General features: G+C 36.4%; 3 protein-coding genes across 4 annotated transcripts in view; 1 reads left to right on the top strand and 2 right to left on the bottom strand.

The window, feature by feature from the left end:
• The first annotated feature begins 11,049 nt into the window (after positions 1-11,049).
• LOC149015409 (putative RNA-binding protein C25G10.01) lies at positions 11,050-18,280 on the top strand. Of its 2 annotated transcripts, none has more exons than XM_089155271.1 (7): positions 11,050-11,136; positions 11,292-11,311; positions 14,759-14,890; positions 14,978-15,074; positions 15,148-15,297; positions 16,734-16,803; positions 16,900-18,280. In XM_089155271.1, exons 1-7 carry the CDS (start codon positions 11,134-11,136, stop codon positions 17,124-17,126), a joined length of 699 nt encoding a protein of 232 aa, XP_089011397.1. In that variant the 5' UTR covers positions 11,050-11,133; the 3' UTR covers positions 17,127-18,280. The 2 variants fall into 2 exon arrangements, with proteins under 2 accessions (XP_089011397.1, XP_089011398.1); XM_089155272.1 differs by having other exon boundaries at positions 14,765-14,890.
• A 110-nt stretch (positions 18,281-18,390) lies between these two features.
• LOC149015410 (ornithine decarboxylase-like) lies at positions 18,391-20,364 on the bottom strand. Its single transcript, XM_089155270.1, has one exon. The coding sequence runs from the start codon at positions 19,888-19,890 to the stop codon at positions 18,622-18,624; it is 1,269 nt and encodes a 422-aa protein (XP_089011396.1). The 5' UTR covers positions 19,891-20,364; the 3' UTR covers positions 18,391-18,621.
• Positions 20,365-23,803: 3,439 nt separating this feature from the next.
• ATR (Ataxia telangiectasia-mutated and RAD3-like protein) overlaps positions 23,804-25,789 on the bottom strand; it is a 43,453-nt gene continuing 41,467 nt past the window's right edge. The window contains exon 15 of the mRNA XM_089154946.1: positions 23,804-24,972. Within this exon, the coding sequence (XP_089011072.1) occupies positions 24,805-24,972 (168 nt within the window). The 3' untranslated portion in view covers positions 23,804-24,804. The remainder of the gene's footprint in view (positions 24,973-25,789) is intronic.

Raw genomic sequence — 25,789 nt, forward strand, 5'->3', positions numbered from 1 at the left:
CAAGAAGGGTATACACATTTCCAACAATATATCTACACAATTGTTTAACTCCCTATACACAAATACAAAGTAAATATCTAGAAAAATAGGGATCAACCCCTCAATCTCTTCCAGATGTTCTCTAAAGCACTTGGGAGCTGGTATTTTCTTAGATTTAACCTTAAAACTGCAATTGAACCTCATTTATTTTTCATTTTTATCCTAAATTCACAAAGGAAAAAATATTAAAAAAATGCATTTGAGACAATTTCTTTAAGACATACTTATTTCGTTTTCAAATATACACACCTAGATGCATCTCTAACAATAGAAGTGTTGAGATATTGTGGGGGACAGAGTAGATGTACGTGAAATTCATACAAGAAAAGTTTGCGCATTTTCGACAATATATATGTGCAATTGTTTATCTCCCTATACAAAAATACAAAGTTAACATCTAGAAAAATAGGGACCAACCCCTCAATATCCAATAGAAGTTATCTCAATCACCTAGAGTTGGTATCTCCTTAACTTTAACCTCAAAACTGCAATTGAACCTCATTTATTTTTTATTTTTATATTAATTCTACAAAGTAAAAAAGATTAAAAAAATGTGTAGCGGACAATTTCTTTAAGACATTTATTTCATTCTCAAATACTCACACACAGATTCATCTCTAACAATAGTTGTGCTGAGATATTGTGGGGCACAGAGTAGATGTACGTGAAATTCATACAAGAAGGGTATGCGTATTTTCGACAATATATCTGCGCAACTGTTTATTTCCCTACACACAAATACAAAATTAATGTCTAGAAAAATAGGGATCAACAACTCAATCTCATCTCGAAGTTCTCTAAAACGCCTAGGAACTGGTATCTCCTAAGCTTTAACCTCAATACTGCAATTGAACTTCATTTATTTTTTCATTTTTATATTAAATATACAAAGTAAAAAACCTCAAGGAGTGGCTCAGTTGGCAAAAGACCAACGCTTCCACATAAGAGGTTAGAGTACGAATCCCCTCGAGGCCAAGGGCAAAGCCCCTTTATATATTAATTATATAAAAGCTCCCTTGAGGATGTAGTCGTGGTGCGTGCAAGTTGACTGCTGCTTCTCGATTCACTCACTCCGACAAGCATTCTGAGAGATCGAACTCGAGTTGGAGCTTTCGTCAGTTCAGTCAGATACTGGATCGGAGCGAGCAGAGCCCGGGAACAGGGGGAAGCTCATCATAGAGCAGTCTTCTACAGCTCGAGTTGGAGCTTTCAGGGAACATTCTCACCTTTGGTCTTTCTTCCTCGAAAACAAGCCTTCTACGGGTTGGGAGCCTCTCCTTCTCTTCGGGCCTTGACTGACCTCCAACACTTTGGCCCTTGTCAATTTCCCGTCGCTCTGCCATTGCCCGGTCCAGAAGGTTGGGTATATATATATATCATACTATCATACTACTATTATAAAAGCATGAACTCAAGGAACGCGGCTACATTTTTGTTTCCTTAAATACCCTTGTTCATTCAATCAATTAGACTTTTAAGTAACTATTAAATGATAAACAAACTTGTAATTTTCTCTTAAATTCATAAGTCATTAATAAATGATATCTAAAACTGTAATTTTCTATTCATATGTATTAATTATTAGGGATAATTACTATTGGCCCCCTGTACTTTGATTTTATTACAAATGTATCCCCTGTACTTTGCAAAATTACTGATCCAACCTTCAACTTTGTCTATAATTACTATTGCCCCCCTACTGTTAAATTCCGTTAATTTACTAGTAATGTGGCATCTTTATATTTTCTCAAAAAATCCAAAATACTCTTATACTTATCTCTTTACTTATTTATCATTTTGTCAAGTTACAGTAGTACCCTTAATTAATTGTAGACAAAAAAAAAAAAACTATAATCCATTTTATTCTAAAAAAACACCAAATAAAGAAAGAATGATTGAATAAAACTCAAATAGAAACCGAAGAGGAAAGAAAATCGAATTCAACCCAAATTAGAAACTGAATATAACCTAAAATATTTTCAAAATAAATGAAGCTTAGTGAAGGCGGAAACCAAATCGGATTTGGATTTTGTCCATTTATTTAATTCAAAATAAATGAAGTTTAGTGAAGGTGGGAAACCAAGTCGGATTTGGATTTTGCCCATTTCATTAATTCAAAATAAATGAAGTTTAGGGTAAAATTGACATTTAATCTGGTTTTTATAAATGGGGTAGCATCGTCTTTTGATTTCTTAATTTTAATGAAGGGCAAATTAGACATTATATATTCAAACTTAACAGTTACTTAACACCGTTATAAGGAAGGGGGGCAATAGTAATTTGTAAAGAACAGGGTTTTATTAGTAATAAAATCAAACTACAGGGGGACAACAGTAATTATCCCTAAATATTAATAGATAACATGTAATACTCATATTGTGGTTACATTTTAGTTTTCTAGAATACCCTCGAATCTTCACTAAAAGATGTGATTAATTAAGTCTAAAATTGTAATTGTAATCTATCAATTAACTTTAATTAATTTTCACCGCCTTTTCTCTCCTTCTCATTTCTTTTAAAAAAAGTTATTATTTGATATCATATAACGTATTTTAGCTCAAAATAAGAAAACTTCTCTCCTCAATTAATTATTAATAAATAGCTTTTCGTATTCTTTTTTTTTCCACAAAACCTTTAATATTTCATTCAAAAAATAATAAGGGCCTGTTTAGTTACATGAGTCTGGAGATTTCAAATATTTAGAGATTTCAAATCTATGGAGTTATAATTTATAAAATTAGATGTTTGGTTGTGGAATGAAATATGTGGATTCATCATAAAAAACTATTTGATCGACGTGATTTTTGTAAATGTGCAAATGTATAGCTTTTCTGGAATCTCTGGATTTCACCCCTTACCCATAAATCTACAGATTCACGTTTTTAGTGTAAAAATGTGAATCTCTAGATTTCATGAATCTAGAGATTTTTACAATCAAACGGGTATAATTCTCAGATTCATGAATCCAAAGATTTCAAATCTCTGGATTCATGTAACCAAACAGGCCCTAAACCAATATGGTAATTCCCTCTTCGGTGAACAAAATTATCGGACGATGAACAAAATAATTGTGAAGTCCATGGATGTAGTTTGGAAGCTCAGTGTGAAGCCCTTAAAAGAAAGAATTACAGTTCAGATATTGGAGATGTTATTCCACATTCACGTCACTTTGAAAATGCTTGCGGTTTATCAATGAGTGATATTGTTCTTGGCTGTTACGGTCATAGCCTTTCAACTTCTCCTTCTCTTGTTACCATATCCGAAAACTCTCGAGGAAGGACAAATCGACAACTCTTCAGGTACACCCCTTTCTTCCGGTATGCCAATTCTAACTAATACACTATTTCCAACCCACTAACAATCATTCCCATTTCCCTCCCTTACGGATTCATACCCTCTGTAATTCCCTTCCCTACAATTCTATGTAATTCCTATCTAGGATTATGCCATGTGGCATTAAGTAATCCTACAGTCACTCAATTCAAACTAAATTTGATTTATATTTAAACCCACCCATTTTTTCCTCTCTCCTCTCTCCTCTCTCTTCATGAAATTTAGGAATTATTTATAAAAATCCCTGAATCTCTGCGATCTTCTAGTCTCTCTCTCGACTCTTCCATGCTCACGGCTTTCTCATCTCTTTTCAAGAAATTGGAAAAAAGCCCTGAATTTGCAGCTATTCTCTCTCCTCAGAGATAACTTGTGGCTGAGTGAGGAAATTACCATCCATGGAAGGATTTTACGATTCTCTCTCCTCAGAGATAACTTGTGGCTGAGTGAGGAAATTACCATCCATGGAAGGATTTTATGGTTTGATACTCTTGAGATCACCGGGAGCTTAGATGTTTTCTCTACCTCTCTATAAAGATCTCCAAGTGCTGGCCAAAAAAGAAAAAGGAAAAAAACAGATCTCCAAGTCCTCCTCGTGTAGATGCAAGTGTAGATGCAAGTTTATTGTTTTTATCATCAACAACAGACGATATGTAAATGAAACACTCATCTGTACAACTAATTGCAAAGCTTTTCGTCGCCTCATTTAAATTAATCTCCAATTCAACCTCTATCCTCGCTGCAATTCCAAGGTATTCTAAATTTCATGAGGAGACAGAGGACTGAGCCGTGAGCATGGAAGAGAGAAAACTGATGCAAATCCAGGGCTGAATTTTGTGAAGAGAGAGGTGAGAACCATGAGCATGGAAGGGAGAGAGACGAGAAGATTGCATAGATTCAAGGATTTTTCTAAATTTTAGGAAGAGAGAGGAGAGAGGAAAATATCGGTGGGTTTAAATAAAAATCAGAAGCGATTTTTCTAAATTTTAGGAAAAGAGAGGAGAGAGGAAAATATGGATGGGTTTAAATAAAAATCAAATTTAGTTTGAACTGGGTGACCGTAGGATTACTTAATGCCACGTGGCACAATCCTAGATGGGAATTGTAAGAAATTGTAGGGAAGAGAATTACAGAGGATGTGAATCCCCTCCCTTACACCAGTTCCATGCATAATTCCAGTGTAACTTGCCACTTTCCCTTGCAACCCAAATACCCAATAATGACCCTAATTAGACTTCCCCAACTAACCCACCTTCTCCAATCTTCATCCACAAATAGCCCACATTGGCTTATTATGCCGCTTACTTACGTAATTTATATGCTTACTCACTTTCTTTCAAGACAGAGGATATCGTGCTTCTTACACTTGCACTGCCACTTCTAAGGTGCAAATGTCACAAACTATTAAAAACCTAATTCCTTACTTGACAAAAGTTAGCTTTATGTTTCGTTTTTTATATAGGATTAATTGGTTCCTCAGAAAGAAGATCACTTGAGAAAAATGAAGAAGAAATTGAAAACGTATATGAATCCTTACTCTTTGTGTGTACATTTTGTTCTCATTAGATAGTTTTGAGCTGATGACTTGAGGAAATAAGAGAACAATAATCTTCAATTCCAAATAAAAGAGTAATAATCTTCAATTTCACCCTTATGTGTTGCATTATGCAAATAAATGTTGGCAATAAGTAGCATCAAGGGGGGAAAATCTAAATCATCACCTTGCGGTAGCAAATAAAATTTCAATAATAACTCTCTCCAACCTTCCCTTATGGTAGCCAATGAAGCGCAATGCAAGCGTTAATCTTCCAAAGTTCAAATCCCAAGGAATCAATTTTGATTGTAAAATCTAAGAATAGTTATGGGACAGTCAAAGCAAATATACCAAGCTTTAGATTTACCGAGAAGAGGTAGAGTCAGGATCTAAAATATATTACAGATAAATCAGAATCAAGAAAGATTCCAAGAGATTAGTGCAAAAAGGTTTTGATTGGGGTAGTGGATGGATTGAGTTACATGCAAGAGCAATAGCCTAAAATTGGGTATGATCTTAGGACAAGTGATGTAAAGTTATCACCAAAATGAGGCCATTAATCTCAAGGTTTAAGGTTGGAGAACAAAATTTACACACAAAGAGTAAGGTTTCATGTATGTTTTCAATCCTTTCGGTTCTTTCATAAAAACCTGGAAACTAAAATGTACACACAAAGAGTAAGGCCATTATTGAAGCTCAAGGAAGATAAAATGCCTCTTATAATCAAGTAATTACAATATTTATTTTCTTAGCCTAGCAAATTATGTCCTATAAGGCAACAATTGAGAAAGAGAGATACAAATAAAATATCATATTAGAGCTCTGGGTCTTGAAGGATAATTATACAGAGGTATGACATGAAAAACACAATAGAAGTTTGGTTCCACTAATTGAGCTTGTTGGAAGGAGTTACACAATGTTATATCAATCACACTTTAAAGTAGCTCATATGGTACAACCACAGAACTAGAGTAGCAATTCAAAAATTAGAACACATATTTAACCATTTCAACATCCATTCAAGTTGAACTGTATGCCTTCTAATTCACACCAAACATAGATAGTATGATGTAATTTCAAATTATAAGTTTGACTTTTATTTGGTTTGAAATATTTGCAATTAAACAAGCTCAAACAAACATAATGTGGACGCTATTAATTTTGAACAAGTCCATGTCTTTTTGTTCTTTTAAAAATTGTTAATGTATTACTCACCTATAGTTCAGTCGTGAAAAATGATTTGGGAGATTACATCACACGTGCATATGGACGTGCGTTATTACTAGTGTGTGTGTATATATATATATATATATATATACACAAAGTAAAAAAGGTTAAAAAAAATGTATAGGAGACAATTTCTTTAAGACTCCCTTTGATTCCCTTTATTCTCTCCTTTGTTCTATGAAATTTTGAATCACTGGGAAATTTGTCGAGGTCTCCTGAATAGCTGGCGTCATATCGTCAGCTTTCTCGGGCTTTGTTTCAAGCTTGAAGTCAATCCCACTCTTCCGCTTTTTTCTCATTTCTATTACATCAGCAAATCCAACCCTCTAGGTTGGGTTTTTCTTTCCAAAATACCCCAAAACTGAATTGGGGTGGTCGAGCAGTATCCTAGCCAAGGGTACTTGCCCTTCTAAGGAGTGGCGCCATCAATACTTCTTTCGCCAGGCGCTCCCCTCCGAACTCAGCTTCATGATCGCCTAGAATCAATTGTCATTGCCTCTCGACGACGAAAGCACCATCAAGAAGATAAAATCTATCAAGGCACGTCATGAGATCCATGATTTGGCAATGGAGTGTGATGTTGTCCTTCAGATGTGGGGTTTAGTCCTCGGTGAGCTCCCGAACCCATTATAGCTTTTTGTCTTAAGTTTTGCCTTGTATTGTATGCTTTACTGACTTCTTTTCCCTTTTCTTTTTCTTTGAGCTCCCGAACCCATTATAGCTTTTTGTCTTAACTTTTGCCTTGTATTGTATGCTTTACTGACTTCTTTTTCCTTTTCTTTTTCTTTGAGCTCCCGAACCCATTATAGCTTTTTGTCTTAACTTTTGCCTTGTATTGTATGCTTTACTGACTTCTTTTCCCTTTTCTTTTTCTTACAGTGCCTCCCTAATATAACACAAAGGTTGTGAAACCCTTGGCTTCCAAGGGATTGGAAGCTGTAGAAGATAGGGCACTAAGGGCCAAGAGAAAAGAGCCCGAGACTGCTGTTACTGATTCACCAAAGGCCTCCACCCAAGCCCCAAAGGGGGTCCTGAAGCTTCTTCACAGTGCCACTGAACAAGCTAGGGATGGCTCCAACTAATGTTGGGGAGTCTACCCAAGATGAAGTGTTACTGACAAAAAGGAGGCATGACCTCCAAGATGACGCAACCTCAAAGAAGGCCCAAATAGAGCTGGAACGTTTAATGGAATAGTTTGTTACTCTTTAAGATAAAACAAGAGGACTTTACTTGCTGTAACCCAAGAGAGCCTTTGGCTTATTGTACTTAGCATCTATATGTTGTTGTAGTTCTTTTTCCCATCGGAAAAGAAAAAACCCATTTTGATTAATCATCATAAAAATACTGTAAAAAATTGCATACACAACTTTGGTTTCCATAAGACCAACCATCACTAGAGCTACATTAGGGCCCGGGGCCATGGCCTCCAAACCCCCACACACACGGCAAAAAAAAAAAATTTTGACATTTTTTTCTTTTCTAATTTTTTTGAAATTTCCCCAATAGTTATCTTTTCATGTATGAAACTTAGCCCTTATTTTTTTAAATTTCCCTCATTCCCTTCTCAAAATTTTGAAAATTTCCCTCTAACCCTATCTTAATGTGTCAAATATCAGTACTTAGGCCCCCCAATTGGAGAATTTTTTTAATAATATAAATAATGGGTAGAATTTTTTTCTTCTTTTTCTTATGGAATATCAATATTTGGCTCCTCCCACTGTTAAATCCTGGCTCCGCCCTTGAGATCAACCACCATCTCTTCTGAATCTGGTTAGAGCATGCTTTCGAAAGAAATATTCTCAAATACCTTGGTAGATAATTTACCATTGCTATATAGAATCTAGTTCATCTTTAATGGCAAAAATAGGCTAGAAGTATCATCAAAATTCTATTGTGGACCATAACTAAATAATATTACCTAGTAGTTAGGATGAGAGACTTGAAGATCATTCCATAAACAAGAGGCTTTCGAGGAGGGAATCAAGGACATACCAAGAAAAAGGAAGAAGTACCATTATTTTTTTTCTTTCAAATTACAATTTTAAGGATAGCATGCACAATTGTCAAACTATACTAAATACAAGAAGAATGTGGAAAATATTTAACTTTCAAAGCCCTCCTAGAATGTGGTTGAGACAATAGTCTCCAAGCTTGATGCAACAATATAGTGGTGTAGCTTAATATGTAACTTTTCTTCTCTTCTTGATTGCTTGTTTTCAAAACCGACCTCTTCAAGCTTGAAAAAAGAAAAAAAAAAAAACTTTTTGCCCATGTTACTTGGGCTCTTTTTGGTATCAATTATAATTCTCAATTATGAGAATTGTTCATTATTTTAAGTTGTTTTTGCAATCTATACTCAATTTTATTTTTATTTAAAATATTAAAAAAACCTCCAAGATCTATAATAGACTTTTTATCCATCATGGATTATGATGAGAATTTCATTCTCTTCATTTATGTACAAGTTTACTTGAAGTTTTATAGTTAAGATGGGGGTAAAATAGTCAATACACATTCTTTTATAACGACCATATTTTTTCCCTCTTCTCACTTTTTCACTATCATTTATAACAAATTTTTTTATTTATTTTGATAGCAAACTTATTTTTCATTTCATAATTTATTTTCAACAAAATTCACCAAACCATTTTTCATTCTTGACCAATAATGAATTTTTGTACTTGTTTCTTTTAAATAGAGATAATAGAGAATGAAAATTGATAAATAATAATAAAAAAAAGCCTTGACCCCAACACTAGGGGTGTCAACGGTTCGGGTTGGGCCGGTTTCGGGCTGAAAAGCACTCAGTCCAAACACGGCCCATTAAGAAAATAACGGTTTTGGGCCGGTGCGGTTTGGGTTCGGGCAAACTAACGGTTTCGAATTGGGTTTACTAGCGGTATGTTTTGAGTACTTTGTTGACGTGTGAAATTTATCAAGAGCATGTAAACACATATAAGCATTAAGTTCTCTTCAAATCTCTTGTATTGGGTGTTCAAAACCAAAAACTCTTTTTTCTACAAAGAAGTAAAAATTATAGAACTAATATAAAAAAAAGGCTAGCATCTTGATGATTTTTAATGGGTTGTATTTGCCTATTCTCCTTTCCCTTATTAACACTTGTAAAAATGGATCAAAATAAAGTATTAAAAGATTTTCAAATGATAATACATTTGCTAAATATTTACTAAACCCATCTTCCAAATGGCAAAGGCTTTGACAGGCTTGTTGTTTGCATATTCCAAAGCAAAACAATTAAGAAAACAAATAGAAACTTGGGGGTTTTCTTGGCTTTTACATTTAGATTTATTTCATTTTATTTATTCATAACGGGTTTAATGGGTTGGTTCGGGTTAGTTTCGGGCCAAATGATTCGTGCTAGCGGGCCGCACACGGGCTAGCCCGGCCCAGCCCAAACCGTTGAGAGCTGAGGTTGTTCAGCCCAAACACAACCCATTAAGCTTCGGTGCGGCCAGTTCAATCCGGTTTTAACGGTTCGGGTTAGGTTTTGACACCCCTACCCAACACTTATCCAAATAATTTTTATAAAAATGTAAATCCCACAACACCCATCCAAACAATTTTTATAAAAATGTGAATCTTTTTCTTTTCTTCTTCTTCTCTTGCCCCTTTTTGTTTCTTTTGTTTCTTTTTTATTTTTTAATATCAACAACTCTTTGTTTTTCTTCTGTTTGTTTTCATAACCAACCACTACTAGCTTAGGCTTTTTTTTGTATCAATTCTCATTCTCTATTATACATTTTTAAAAGAAATAAATAAAAGAATTGATTATTGGTCAATAATGAAAACTGGTTTGGTGAATTTTTTTGAAAATAAATTATGGAATGAAAAATAAGTTTGGTGTAAAAATAAAAAGTTAAATAATAGTGAACAAGTGATAAAAGAGGGAAAAAGTATAACTTTTATAAAAAAAATATGTATTGATTATTTTACTCTCATCTTAATACAAAATTTTAAGTAAACTTCTGTATAAATGAAAAGAATGAAATTCTCACCATAATCCATAATAGACAAAAAAATTCATTATGAATTTTAAAAGTTTTTCTATTATTTTAAATAAAAATAAAACTGATAATAGATGCCAAACAACTTAAAATAATGAAAATTTTTCATAATTAATAATGATAATTGATACCAAAAAGAGCCTTAGGAAAGAGGAAAAAAAACCTTATTATTCATATTAGTTGGTCCCTTCCCAACTCTCATCCAAATAATTTTTGTAAAATAATAAAAATCTATGCTTGTTTCTTGATTTCATCTCCATCATGCATTGGTTTCGTTTCTTGTTGCCCAAGACCTCCTTGATTTTACCATTTTGACATCTAAGAGAGTACCGGTTTGCCAGAAGTACATCCACTGCTCATAAAATGTTAAAGGTGCCAACTAAACCAACCCTAGGGGTGAAAATGTCCAAAGGTTATGAAAAAATAACGACTTTACCGTTTTGGACAAAATAGTGATTTTTCTGCTCGATGTGATCAGTTTTATGGGTAAAAAATGTCTAAAAATGTGAAAAATTAATATTTTGGCTAGTTTTATAAATGCAAACTCAGTTTTGACTAATTTTGTATAGTAAAATATTGAGTGATTATTCTTGTAAGGGACCTAAGAACAACTAATCACGTAATTTTCCCAAATTTCTATGGAAAATTCGGGATAATGCACATCACCATTGCTACACTATAAAGGCATGAGGGTTAAGAACCCAAATCAGTACGCTTGATTAACGCAATACGACCTCGTGATCCCAATCCAACCGTCATTAGCGCTCTGCTAGGTTAGCATGCTTATCTATCATTATCGGAAAGGAAAAAGATTCCAATCGTGTATTATCTGAAAGAGTCAACAGTGCTATGGTTTCCTATAAAAACTGGTCATAGCCAATATCAATTGCGGAACGCGAAAGACCTCTTGACCGGAGTTGGAAAACTGGAAACCCTAGTCTCGGTATCGTCGGCTAAGTTCATCTCGTTTGCTTGAGAATGGTAAGCTCCCTAGCTCGTTTCCAGTTCTTTCATTGTCTATTTTCCCGATTCTTCTTCAGTATTTCTGAATTTTTACTTGTGCTCCGATCAAAATCGTAGTAAATAGATGGGGTTGGTTGTTGTTTTAATTTATACTCTTCTGCTCGTTTTTGCAGGCGGATTCTCCTCGTGGAAGGTAAATTCTGAAAGCTTCGCGTCTGTTAAAGAAAATTTTGATTTTGATCTGGTTTTTGTTACAGAGATGATTTTGATATGTATTGAAAGAGAAGTTTTTTTCCTCGCATTTAAGCAGATAGGTGGTTTTACTGGTTTCCCTTTTCCTCCATCTATGAAACTAATACCATTGTGTTCACTTTTGATCACATTGTTCTGAAACGTGTGTGAAATATCCGACACTTTTGGCCAGGAAAATTTGTTTTGGATTCTCCCCTTTTTAAAATTTTTTTTTTTTTTTTTTGCCAGTATCGGATGCTTTGACTCATCTTTCAAGTTAAGAAAGGTGAACTATCTTCCTGTTAAACTCAAGCGAACCAATACATAAACGTTGGTGGTGGAGACGCTCATATATAATGAATCTTATTTCTACAGTTACCCCCAGCACTGGAACTCAATAATTCCAGCTCGTAAGCTATTAGACATGATTCATACAGTTTTCGTTAACATATGTACTATGTTGGGGCTGACTTAAAACCAGAATTTCTTATAAATTTATTGAGATAAGTGAAGGAGTCTAGAAACCTAGCATCATTAAGTATGAGGTATTTGGAACGGCTGATGCAGTCGGTAACACTTATGTTCTTTGTTGAGTAGAGTATGCTTTGGTAATTCTCTTGCTTTATGGACTTGAAAAATCTAATGCAGTCAGTAGCTCTTCTGTTATTTATCTAGGAGAGAGACTCTGATCATTCTTTAGTTTTGAGGTACTTGAAAGATTGATCCTGCAGTTCTTATTTTTACTGGAAGCCTGGCACCTTTGGTCCATGCAGAGTAGAGCACATTTTGATAAGGGAGAAGGCATATGAGACCCAGTTTTGATTATCATATTGAGCTTTTCCTTATGTAGAACTGTTTTTTTGCAAGACTTGAAGCCAACGCCTTGGGGCTGAAGCTTGTGTTGTACTTGTTTAGTTGAAAACTTCAGGTGCCTTTTGGTTGGCTGTTGAAGTATTTGACACAAAGTGCAAGCTCACTTACATTGTGGATTTGACAACTTGAAACCTTGTTTTTTTTGGTTGAATATGCCCTATTTGGAAGAGGAGGGAAAATGGGGTTTAGGATTTGGAATTTGAGCAATCCCAGTCATTGCAAATCAGAATTATCATCTGTTGTTTTTGAGCTAATTATTAACTTATGTCTTCAGGTTATCATCCTACATTCCAATGGCTCTGTTAACAATATGTGTTGCAATTTTTGTGTGTATGATGATTACGGGTTCCGAAGCCAGTAGGTTGTAATGTAATCCGCTGATAAATTACTTCCCAGAATTACCTTGCTCCTGTGCATTAAGAAATGGGACACATGCATACACTGAGAGTAAAAATAGCCTCTATTTTAAAAAAAATCTTATCTGGACAGAATCCAGAAAATTCAAAGTTGGAAGGACTTAGAAGAAGATAAACGCAATTTTTGGGTTTTTATTTTTTTATATATTTGTTATCTTTTAGTTGCTCTACATTTTATTAAAATAAAAAATGAATATGAACTTAAAGTAAAATAGTTAATAAAAGATTTAAAAAAACATACTAGACAAATACATAAGAGGGGACATACGCCTCTAATTTGTTTGACTATATTTAGAAAGCATAAGTTCTAATGGAGGATCTTCGGATTTTTTCTTCTATTGTCAGTGCTTAGGCCCTCGTAGTAAGATTTGTACTTGGATTACGATTTATTTCTTGAATAACTTCAATAGATTGGTATTGGTCAATGAATTTTAATTGTTTGGTTTTATTAATTTAAACCTAATTCCAAGAAGAAGAAATCTGTTTGGTAATCTAGTTTGAGAATAGATCCCTTTTTTCAGTGGTTTTCTTCTTATTTAATATTATGTTATGCTTTGAGGTTTGAATGAAGGAGAAACCAGAGATGGTGGTTATCATGTTTTACAGGGGGTGCCTTCATAGGGTCCCAACATTCGTCATCAACTCCTTGCTTTCTGCTCAAAGATTTCAAGTTCTCATCCTCAAGTGAACCAAAGGCCTTTCTGACCTCCATGCTGTCAGCACTGCTCTGAAAGCCACCCTCGCTATTCTGATTGCTTTTATAAGTCCAGCACTAATCCTTCCTCTAATCCTGTTTCAAAGCAAGATGAAGACATTGAGTCCAATTGCTTCTCCAAACAATACCCAGCAACCCACTGACAGTTTTAGTCCCATCCAATTCCTATCACGAGGGTGCAATGAAAAGTTTCAATTGATTAGGTAAGTAGCTTTCAGTGGATTGGCCTCAGCATCTGTTTTTGCTCAAATTTGTTAGTAATGAAGTGGTTGAGAGAGTTTTTCTGGAATCCAGTTGATGTCTGCTGGTTTGCTTAATGTTGGGTGGTTGATAAGCATAGGGGTGTAAATGGATAACCGAAACTTGCTTCCGAATTCGCATCTGCATCCGTTTAGGGGTATCCGAATCCGTCCGATTATTAATAGGATACGGATATGGTATACCCCTTTCTTACCGAATATTATCCGTCCGATAAAATTATCCAATTAAGTTACTTATTTAGATTTATTATTCTTATTTTTATAAATTTTACCTATGATATGTGACTATTTTTCTAGATTTTCTAATAAAATAGCTACCAAAGTTGTTAAATTCTTAAATTTCAAACCTAGCTCTCACAAATAAAAAGGTAAAGATGTAAATAGGTAGTCGAAAATTTGTATTCAATCTATATTCATGCCCATTTAGAAGAATCTACTTAAGAAAATAACTATCCGATTATCATCCGAATCCGACAGAATCTATCCGAAAACCAATAGGATATTATCCGAATCCGTCCGAATATAATAGGATGCGGATATGGATATACCACTATCCGATCTGAATCCGGTCCATTTACACCCCTAGATAAGCATCATATAAATATATTCAGTGTAGCAGAAATGAGAATGCTACAAGAAAGTTGTTTGAGGTGGCACAACCACATTCAACAGAGGCCATTATATGCCCCTATACAGAGGAGTGATTTAATCTACACTGAAAGAACTAAAAGAGCTAGGGGCCAACCTAAAATAACCTCAAGAGAAGTGGTGAGAAAGGATATGCATAGTCTTGTATCTAGTATGGCCTCAAATAGAGCAGATTGGAAGGCAAGGATCCATGTGGCTGACCCCGTTTAGTTGGTATATCTGTTTTTGTTGTTGTTTGTTTGCTGGTTTGCTGAATATGCTTGTCTGATCAAGTCCAGTTTCTTGGACTTTATGTCACTGTAATGTACTCTTGCAAAAGAAATCTTAATAAAAAATTATTGCAATATATTCTTTTTGCATCTGTAGAGAAGTTGCTTATATTATCCCTTTCTGAAGCTTTTATGGAAAATGTCAATGGCATCAGTTGTTGTCTTCCTAGTTATATACTCCTAATTTCATTTTTACCCCGTCCTGACTGTTTACTAATATGCTAAAAGAACCAGGTCTTCACGCTCTCCTTCCCCTTGGCAAGGAAATTCGGCCAGGTCCAGGTCCAGGTCTAGGTCCAGATCCAGATCAAGGCCTAGGTCCCAATACCGCTCAAGGTCAAGGTCTGGGAGTCCTGGCAGGTCTGTAACAGTTCTGAGGGTGGTGCTGTTTCATGGTGTATGCATCTTTTTAATATTTCTCTTGACTTTTTACCCTTGTGATGTCAGGGAAGCTAATAATCCTGGAAATACACTCTATGTAACTGGTTTGTCTACTAGAGTCACAGAGGCAGACCTAGAAGATCATTTCTCTAGGGAAGGAAAGGTAAGTTTTGTAGTGGTTACCACTCTCAGTTGTTGCTTCACAGCTATATTGATGTTTACTCTTGTCATATCAGGTAGTATCATGTCGACTGGTTGTGGAGCCTCGGACACGTATCTCTCGGGGTTTTGCTTTCGTGACCATGGACACTTTAGAAGATGCGGACCGGTGCATCAAACATCTTAATCAGTCTGTTCTGGAAGGCCGGTACATAACAGTGGAAAAGGTATTTCTTTGTTGTTTTGGTGCTGAGATGAAGTGGGGATTTTTTTTTAAAACTGTAATCCATGTCTTGACTTCGAGGTTTTTGATCATTCAGAAGACATTGTGTCAGCTATGTTGGCAGCAATCAAAGATGATGAGTTCATCCATCTCAACTTAAGTCACACAGGCTAGATCAGTGGCCAGCTTAACAGCTTTTCTCGTGCACCTGATCAACTAAACATAGGCAATAGCCCAACTACTAAACAACCTCAGGATTCACCTTCAACATTTATCAACTAATCAACGGACATTACCAACAACTCTCTAATCAGGCATTTATGGTACCATTACCTGATGTTCATTTGATGGTGCTGTTAGTTGTGTGGCAGTGTTATATTCCTTTCCATATGCTACCCATTGTTTTCCCCATGGGCTTTTCTTTTTGGGATTCAGTTAATTATAATTTATCTTTCTTGCTGACATAGCATGGATGTAGGGTATTTATGGCCTTTATTTGTTTTTATTTTTACCTTTCAAGAAATATCATTGATTAAACCATTTTTTTTTAATGAAACTAGAAATCATTTGGTAAACATTCACTAATATAAAGTTAAGAATGAGGAATTGTTTAGTTGACACTTTAGTATGCCTATGTTTATAGTAGTGTTCTTGAAATTTTGTTCCAGTTTGTTAATGACCCATATATAATGTAAGTGGTGAGGGTGAACCCCTTCACCCATCTTTACATCTTGGGAATGAATCCCACTGGGATCCGTTAGTCTCCATGCAACCAAGTTCACCTTCTTCCCACTTGACCCTCTCTCTTAGGGTGGTAGGTTAGAAATCTCAGGAGAGAGGAAGAGTTTGAGCCATCAATCATAAGTGAGATCTGAGAAGTTGAGATAAGTGCAATTTTCCAATAATCTCTTGTTGCTCTTATTTCTTTCCAACCTAGGGGTTAGAGAGTGAAGATCCTATGGTATCACACATCCAATTTCATGTGACGAGACCTTCCTCTCCATCTCTCTGGTAAGTTATATGAGGGTGCGTAGGTGGAGTTGCAGGAATAATAAGACGGTTGTGGTAGATGGGTTTGCAGTGGGAATCCTTGGGGGTTCAATACTTCAAATGAAACATGAAAGGATGCTGCTATATTTTGAGACTTACGAGTCTATGTTCATTGCAAAAAAACCAAAAGTGATTTTTGGCCTAATCACATACATTGGTCAGGCCTATTTGTAGGGTTTCATTTTTTTCTCTTTCTTTTTCTTGTTTTAATAGAATCAAGCTCCATAAATGATACCGAATGCAATTATAATCATTTTTGTGTGCAAGGACCAACGATAAAAATGAATGCCAAGGAGAGCATTTGCTGTGTTTTTATCACTTCACCTTTCAGTCATTCACATGCTTCTTCAGGCTTGAGGTTTTATTATACATGCTTTTGTAACATTTCAGTCAAGGAGGCAACGCCCAAGGACACCCACACCTGGAAATTATCTTGGAATGAAAAGTTCCAGGGAGTCAAGTGAGTTTCTTCCTTCAAGCATTTAATTGGCTTACCTTTGGATCTCTTATATATGTATGATTATATTGTGGTTGTGTTCCATTTCTGTGTGAGCAGGTTATCGTGGTGATCGTGGTCGGTACCGTGGTGGCTATGGCCGTGATGATTATGGGTACCGGAGGTCTCCTAGGCGCTCACCTTATCGAGGGGGCCGTGATTATTCTCCTAGGCGCTCACCTTATGGTGGTAGGTCAAGAAGAGAAAGGTCGAGGTCACTCCCATACTCTCCATATGGTAGCCCAGAAAGGGGCTATGGCCGTAGGGGTAATGTATATGGAAGGTAGACGGTTCTTGGACCGTTGCTGAGAGGTCCAGATAAAGATCCTTTGGCAAATTGTCGACTTTATTGTCTTGAATTTGGTATATTGGAGATGTTATAGACAGATCTGATTCTTACATGTGTTTCTAGTAGATGGAACTCCTTTGCCGCTTCTCTTTCCTTTTTTTCTCGTGTTCTCTTTCTTTTATTTTTTAATGTTTTCTGTTGCTTTTCTAGTTGGAGATGAGAAAGCCTCATCATACGCAGATATATATATATATGTGTGTGTGTGTATGAAATCTTAGAAAATTTTGATTGTGTGGTATATGTATGTATGTGTTGTGTGGTTAGAGCTGGTTTGTGGTAGACCTACTGAAGGTCCTGACAAAGACGAGCTATCCAGGTTCTGTTTTGATGGTGTTGCCATGTCTCATCTGTTTATGGTGTTCTACACGATAATCCTTGTCTCATTACTGGGAAGTTGTCATTCTTGGTGGAAGAACCACCAAGGTCTTGATGAATATTAGCCATTTGGGTTCTGTTTGGATTGTCGGTGTTGCTATTTCCCATTTCTTTGCAATCTCTCCAATCCAATGTCTCATTTCTGGTAAGTGGATGATCAGTCGTATACACTGATTATCCTGTCTCATATTTGTTTTACTGTCCAGGGTTAAGTAGGATTATTATAATATGGGATAAATTTGATGATTGTTTACTGTATACTGCATAGGGAGAACGCAAAGCAGAGGCTGAACCTATGGGTTGCCTCTCAACAGATATGAAGGACAGTATGAACCATACTGATAGTACCCTTGGGGTAGTTGCAGGAAAAAGAAAATGGGAAGCTGAAAATTTTCAGTGCGAAAGAGGGTCTGAACCATCAGTTAGTAATGTGGAAGAGGAAGGGCTTCAGACATTGCCTTCCAGGTTTACAATTTCACATGAATTCATTTAGATGGTGAACTTAGTTTGGGCAGATGATATTTGACGTCCCTAAAACTCCTTCCATCCTCATTTTCTCTTCTCAGGGAAAAAAGAACAAATAAAACTAGGCAATCACATATCGGATTGCCTAAGCTAGCTGCCAGAGTAGAGTTCTATAGCAGAGACCAGGAGAATATCTTATAAGTTCCAAATGAAAATGTCGGTCTTGTTTTTGCATCAAGTCTTAGGTTAATGCATGAATGATACTCTTACCCAGATTCTCATTGGGATGTCCATTTGCTCTACTTAAATTGGAGGCAATCAGAAAATTAAAAGGCATGAGATAAACATACACGTGTGAAATGAAACTATATTATCTAAAACATTTTGATGGTACATTAAAAGGTTCAAAGTAAAATTACAAGTTATTTGACACGTGTGTCAATAGAAAAATCTCCTATGGTATGTCAGAAAAGGCAAAATCTAACTGTTCCATTAAAATGGAGGACTTTCTTCTTTGCCCATGAATGGATACAAAAAGAAATTGAAAGCTACATGAGCCCAACCTCCCTAGCATCTTTGGTGGAAGCATGGTCTTAATTTGGGCTAGAACAGGCAAGGTGAATGCCAATGGCTGAAGTGTTAAAGCCATTGAAACTGGACCCAGCAGATGCTGTGTAGGCACCCATGCTGGGGAACACAAGCCAATCGTTTACCAGAAGCTCTGGTAGTTCATGGCCTGTAAGAACTGTGTCCAGAGCATCACATGTTGGCCCAAACACTGTAGAAGGATATGTCTTCACCTCTCCATCTGTTGGGTCGATCCGGTTTGATGCCCATGCCAAAGGAACCGCTGTAATGGTCGCATGATCGTATAGTATACAATTCATTGAACCGTAGATCCCATCATTGATCCAGTATTCCCTCAGGTTGCCACGTACACGTTTCCCTATTATATTAACAGCCAGAGTAAATGCACTCTCAGCAAAGAACCGACCCGGTTCGGCAATAACGGTCAGCTCCGGTTCATTTGAGAAGTATGATTCCAGAGCTGTCTTGATGATAACAGCAGCATCATTGAACTTGGAACCCACGGTGAACCCGCCACCAATGTTGAGGATGTGCATCCGGGGCATACCAAGCTTCTCCGCCGTGTCAAAGGCCTCCTTAGCGGCGGCGATGGCACCATGGTAGGCGTGTGAATTAGACGCGCCACTACCCACATGAAATGAAATACCAGCTACAACCATGCCTTCATCATGGCAAGCTTGGAGCAGTGGTGTTACCTCTTCGGGCAATGCACCGTACTTGGGGCCTAACGGGCACCTTGCGCCGCTGTCTTCCGGGGCCTTGAGTCGCAGCAAAAGAGCACACTTTGGGTGCCACTTCTTGATCTTCTGGATTTCATCGCATGAGTCGAATGTTGTGAGGTTAACACCAACACTAGCAGCATATCTGATGTGTGACTCGGCCTTACATGGGTTGGCATAGATGATCCGATCTGGGGAGACTCCGAGTGCCAAGATGGCCTCGATCTCTGCACGGCTAGCACAATCAAAGCCAGCTCCCAGAGCTGCAAGAGCACCAAGAAGGGCTGGTTCTGGGTTACACTTGACAGCATAGAAAGGGAGGACATTAGGTAGTAAACGTTTCCATTTTTCCATCAAGCCGATCACCACTCCCAAATCAAGCACATAGAAAGGATCTCTCAGATCTTGTTTCTTGGAGATTATGAATTTTATCATATCGGTTAAACCATCAGCTGGTAAACTGGTTACCCTCTTCCCTTTCACCCCAGGTGCAGCCAAGACTGAACGGAGGATCTTGTGGTTTACACCCACGGCTCGTATCTGCTCATTCGCCATAGAAGAAGGAACGAAGGGGAAAATAGAAAGCAAAGAACACCCACAAGGGCTAAAGAGGAGATTGAGATTGAGATTAAGAACACCTTGCGTTGAAGCTGTTCTACTTCTGCTTTTCTTGGAAGTATGCGTGCGTGGTATATATAGAGAGAACAAGTGGCTACCACTAGCTGTGAAATCCTAAAAGGAGACGTATGATTTGAACTGTTTTCAGATCTTCGAGAATCAGCACAAAGGGTTATTCAAGGGTTCGCCTGCAATGTGTTTGGTATAATGTACAAATGGAAGAATTGAAACCAAAGAAGAAAGCGGATTGGTAGCTCTGTAAAGATCGAATTTTGGCGTTTTAGAAAAATACCCAGATCGACCCAGTTTTCAACAGCTGTTTATGTATGAGAGAAGGAACCTTTTATCATTTCTAATTTCTCAGAACGTTCATGGCAGGACTTTTCTCCTCACTTCTCTCAAGAGGCAAAAACTCTAATGGAGGAAGGTTTCACGTTCAAATGCTACCTGGGTCCCGCTTCCAAGACACAAAATAAATATAAAAAATGGGATTGGTTTCCGTTTAAAGTAAAAGGACGATCAGTTGCAGAGAAAAATTTTCAAACATTCAAAATTCAACGATTCCTTTTCTTTTTCCATCTTCCAAACGCGTGCACGGCGCGGGTTGAGAAGGAGAGTGACGCTATGTTGATTCCTTTCTGATTTCCCCAAAGCTGAGATAATGATGCTGTTTGATTGGTTAGAAATAAAAGTAATGAGTGGTGGAAGTAAAACTCTCGTGAGGTCAAACAGCCATCATACTGGAATTTGGTATAACAAATTATAAATCACAACTTCTTTTGGCAGAGAAATTATAAATCAAATAAAGGGTTGGTAAACGGTTACCCCCTCCCCCACCCCCACCCCCTCACCCCAAAAAAAATGGAAGAAGAAGAAGAGCAATATCTGTTCCTTGCACCCAAACCAATGCCCTACTTGCTGACTGGGATCATGTTCTTATTTTATAGTAGAATCTAAAGTGATATTCCATTCTTTATCTATCATCCATTTTTGTCTTTTCGCCTATGATCGAGAGCACACTAACTTTTTCTTTTGTGTGTGGAATCAAGCACAGTAAATTTACCGCATGTATAACGTGGTTGTACATGCCAAGACCGCCTTCACAAAGTTCTCAATTCTTTATTTTGAGAATGAAATTCTATCCGATGGCTTATTAGGTCTGGGGAGTCAATGGTGAACCAACGATAGTAGCCAGCCCAAGAGTTAACCATCCAATAGCTTGTGACATGGCTCTATTTTAAGCGTAATCATACCAACACTAATACACCGGATAACATGTTTAAAACAGATAGTTGGTGGAATCTATTGATATCAACAAATAATTAAGGAAATACATTTTTGTTAATTATTGTTACTCAAAAATGTAAACCAATAACACAATCTTTTACCCCCAAAAAGATAGTTTCTCATGCAGGGTCTCTTTTGTCTTGTGGTGAAACTGAAAGCCCCATACAGCATTTTATCACAGCTTCCAAGAATTGAAACATTAGAAAGAGATCATCTCCTCGTCAATATTATTTTATTTTATTTGAAAAAAAAAGGGGAAGAAAAGGTATTATTTGGAAAACTTTGGGAGTGTATATTCTTAATTTGTTGAAAAGCTAAAGAACTAGAACTGACAGTTAACAAGTTCAGGTCTTCGATTTCGATTTGTCAAGTCTACTAGTGCAGATTTGATCTTAACACTTTACGCATCTTTAAACCACACTAATGGACACCTTAAAACCTAATTAGAACCCACAATTGTCACCATCAACTAACGAATTTCTTGTTTTACAAGAGATACCATGATATTTTTTTTAAGTTATAGAAGATAATTATTTGTCTAAACATAATCACTACGTGTAGTACAAGATCAGATGACGTTCTTTCTTTGTTTTTTCTTTCCATTTTCTTTTGGAAGAGCCTAATCAAAATGTGAGGCTTCCATTATTCCAACACCATGATTATTCAACAGAAAGAATTTAGTAACTGTTTATCAAATTGCTTAAGGACAAGGCAATATAATTGTTCCCCGCCCCATTTCTCTTTATTCGTTAAAGATAAACACTAGCATGCTTTCAATCTTGTTTTTCTTCCGACAGATCACTATAGTGCTGCATTTTCTTGATCATATCTATCTCTTTGCCATGATTCAGTTCTGCTGAGCTTCTGTTTCTAGAAATACTTTTTTTTTTTAAATATTCTTTATGGCACAAAGTGGGACACACTATTTTTTTTTTGCAGACATCACTCTAGTGCTGTATGTGCAGGTGAAGGTATGGGCAAAGGAACTCACATATCAAGAGTGTTTAAGCTTCTAATTGTACTCCTTTGCTAGGGATAGTAGTTGAGAAGCAAGGATAAGTGGCATGAAAATATGAATCAGGATGTGTGACCTTGAAGACCTGTCTGTAGTGCACTTTTAAACGTCACAATACTAGTGTATCAAGCACTTCCTCACAAAGAAAAAGATCATTCAAGAGAGAGATGAGTGGTGTTGGGTATGGGTCGTTGCTAGATGTTAGAACCAACACTAAGAAATCATAAATATAAACAAAAACAAATTGAAGCAACATCGATATACTTTGATGGATGACTTTGATATATTTTGTGAGATCTGTGCTAGGGCTGATGGAGCTATCAGTAGAGTAGAACACTAGTAGATTCTCTCTAGAATCCACCTTTGGTACTGTCTTCAAACACCATCATTAAAAATGAAAATAGGACCACTTAAGTGTGTTTGCTTACATACTTCCACAAATTTCCCATCTATAGAATCATGAATCCAATTTTTTTTTTTTTTTAAATCTTGGTTGATGATTTGTGTCATAACCAAGAATCATGTGAAATTATGCATTTTACCTAAATATTGGTATTATTTGGATTTCATGGTTTGAGGTGTGAAATCCCTTGAATCACGTAATCATAATAACCAAACCATTACAAGATCAAGGTAACCAAACAATTAATTTTAATGAATTACAATCCTATAAATATTGATTTCATGGAGTTTTTTGACACGCAAGTAAACAAGGCTGGAAAGGAAACACTACTTTAGGCAAAGCATCTACCACCAAACCTAACTTTTAAAAGCAGAGAGAAATCCTCCAAAATTATTTACCCCAAATTAAGTGATAGCCATATTTAATAGAATGATAGTTTAGCTCCTCAATTCATCTTTTTTGGAAAGATCAAGGTAAAATGAAAAGTATAGTTGGAAGAGGCCAACCAAAGAGTAAATAATATAGAAATAAAACTCATGAGTTTACTAGACTTTTAAGAATCTAATCTGATTATATTTTCTAGTCCACTAGACTAAAAGTGTTGAACTGCTTTAATCAACTAACCTAATAAGTATATAAATTTTAATCTTCCAGTTACATTGACAAATAGGCCTAAATAGATATTCTAATAACTGAATATGATTCATGTGTCATTGTCACATTGGCTGATTAATTCTAGAGACTGCTACCTCAATGGATATTCCTCTCACTGAAGGATCAATTATATAATGACCAATGCCCACCACTCAAAAGGTTATTTTTGTGACCAGAAATTCAAGAACTCAACTTCAACCTCTCTTTTAAAAGCATTTACTTTAGGTAGCAGAAGATAATCACTTCATGTCCAACCTACTTTAGGTTCTTTTATGCAATATTTGGCCATCAAAAGAGTTGCTTTCTATTTCCTATTGGTAGCAGAAGAGAGACAAATATCTTTGACTCAATCAAGTATTCTAAGAACATTTTCAAATGTAATATCTTATTTCAATAGTTAGCCCTTTTCACCTTTTTTAATCTCTTTTCCTATTATAGTGACTTTGTTTATATTCACTTCACCACATGTTATCTCAGGATACCCATCAAAACCCTCGCACAGAGAGGTTGCCAGCCCAACTTCCTCATTAGTCCTTGATACGAACTTTCGAAAGGGAAAAGGAGGCAGATCCTAGACCACCCCACATTTTTCTCCTTTCTGGGCTTCTTACAACTTAATTTGTTGACGTCGCCATTGGAGAAGCCCACTTGTAAGAATTTCAAGAGTGTTTTGAGATAAATATTTCAATTGGAGTACATTTTTCAAGAAAAGATCAAATGATTTCTGGCATACCATAGGTTTCATGCTCTTTTTTTTTTTTAATGTTTTGTCGTTGCTGTTATTGGGGGTGGGGGAGGCTATTAAATATACCACTAAGCACAGTCAAACCTGTGACCTCTTCAGTGTTGCATTGCCAACTGATCAAAACTTTGGTTGTCAGTAGATATTGTTAGTTCCAGACAATATTAAAACGAATGAAGATTCAAAACATTTCCATAAGTTTTGGAGAATCTCCGTGTCCCTCCATTAATCTCTTCAAATTGCTATAACATATTTACATAACCATATCTGTTTCAGTCATTTTGGAAGCCTGGTCTTAATTTCTCCTCTTAAGTGGTTTCCTATTCATGTAAATAAGGGGAGTTCATTAATCATTTGAGTATTAATGAAGTTCTCTTAAATCTTCTGTGTGCATGTGTGCTTTTCTTTTGTATTATTGTCAGTGTTTTGCCCTTTGAGTATGAACACAATCCTGTAATTTGAAGGAGTCTTAATAATCAAACACACGATTAGTAGAGATAGGGAGATAAGCTAGCATAGCCAGCAGTGCCAGCTCAGCATCATAGACTATCGACAATTTGAAAGATCGACCAATTTGATCGATGGAATAATAAACTTGACGACTTCCCTTAGCCCACTGAAATGGCTACAAAATGAATTCTTTGGTGGGCATGGGAAGCAGATAGCCATAGGCATGAAGAAGATAGGAATAATACAACATACCTATCGCCTGATTAGGGCAGTTGAAACCTTTTCAGCGCATAGCAATCACTAGAACCAAGGCATCCACCATATGTACATCTTTCCGAGGTTTTTGAGGGACACAGCTTCAGCAATTAGACGATGAGCCTGACCTTCTACAGCCAAAGGCAAAGATGGCGCAGCACCAACACCGACCACGACTCCTTGAAGCCGTGCTTCAATGTTGCTGATAGCCCTCTGGAATTTACAAATAGCAGTCAGTAACAGAAATACATTGCTCATAATTTAACCATTAAAGATGACACTGGAAACCCAAATCTTTTATATATATATATATATATATATATAAAATATTTCAGCATGCCAACTATTGATGCTCAAATATCTAATTTAATTTCTTTATAAATGTAAAACTTGATTCTTGCTTCAACCCTAACAAATACAAAATCTTCAATGTATTCAGCGACAATAGGAAGTTGATTCTTGGTTCAAGCAACAAAAAAGATCTTCAATGTCTTCAGAGACAACTGGACTGGAAGGCCAGTGGAAAAGGGACCATTCACAACCATCAAGCCCTAGGTAATAGCATCCTCATGCATAAAAACCCATTGACAGGTATGACAATCTAGTTAAATGCTGGATCAGTCCATGCAAAACAAGGAAACCAACCATCAAACGATAGACCCTGAAAGCCCCCAGGATTTGGTATCTGGGAGACTCAAGGCTCTATACCTCTATTTGACAGACAACTATGCTATCAATATAAAATGAATGCTTATGTGTACTCATTGCTCTATGCCATTTCTTGCCTGGAATATGCATACTGCCCAATTACTGGCTGATACGACAGAACGGTTATTCCCTGGTCCAGCTTTTAAAATATATATAAAGAAGGAAACTCACTTTATATACTTCAGCACACCATGCATTACCACACCATATCTCCCATATATAGTTTTGGCCTTAAGGCACAGAAAGACACCTTGACTCATCCCCTGGCACTTCCACATGTGACATATGCAATTGTACTAGTACAATACATTCACTAAGACAC

Source organism: Hakea prostrata, chromosome 5, assembly GCF_041222555.1.
Source record: "Hakea prostrata isolate BN-2017 chromosome 5, UWA_Hpros_2, whole genome shotgun sequence".
Taxonomy (NCBI): Eukaryota; Viridiplantae; Streptophyta; class Magnoliopsida; order Proteales; family Proteaceae; genus Hakea; species Hakea prostrata.

Excerpts from the sequence above, each read along its gene's own strand:
- LOC149015409 (XM_089155271.1), top strand. Across the intron at positions 11,312-14,758 it reads GCGGATTCTCCTCGTGGAAG|AACCAGGTCTTCACGCTCTC; the intron begins GTAAATTCTGAA and ends ATATGCTAAAAG. Across the intron at positions 14,891-14,977 it reads AGGTCTGGGAGTCCTGGCAG|GGAAGCTAATAATCCTGGAA; the intron begins GTCTGTAACAGT and ends TTGTGATGTCAG.
- LOC149015410 (XM_089155270.1), bottom strand. The coding sequence starts at position 19,890 with ATGGCGAATGAGCAGATACGAGCCGTGGGTGTAAACCACAAGATCCTC.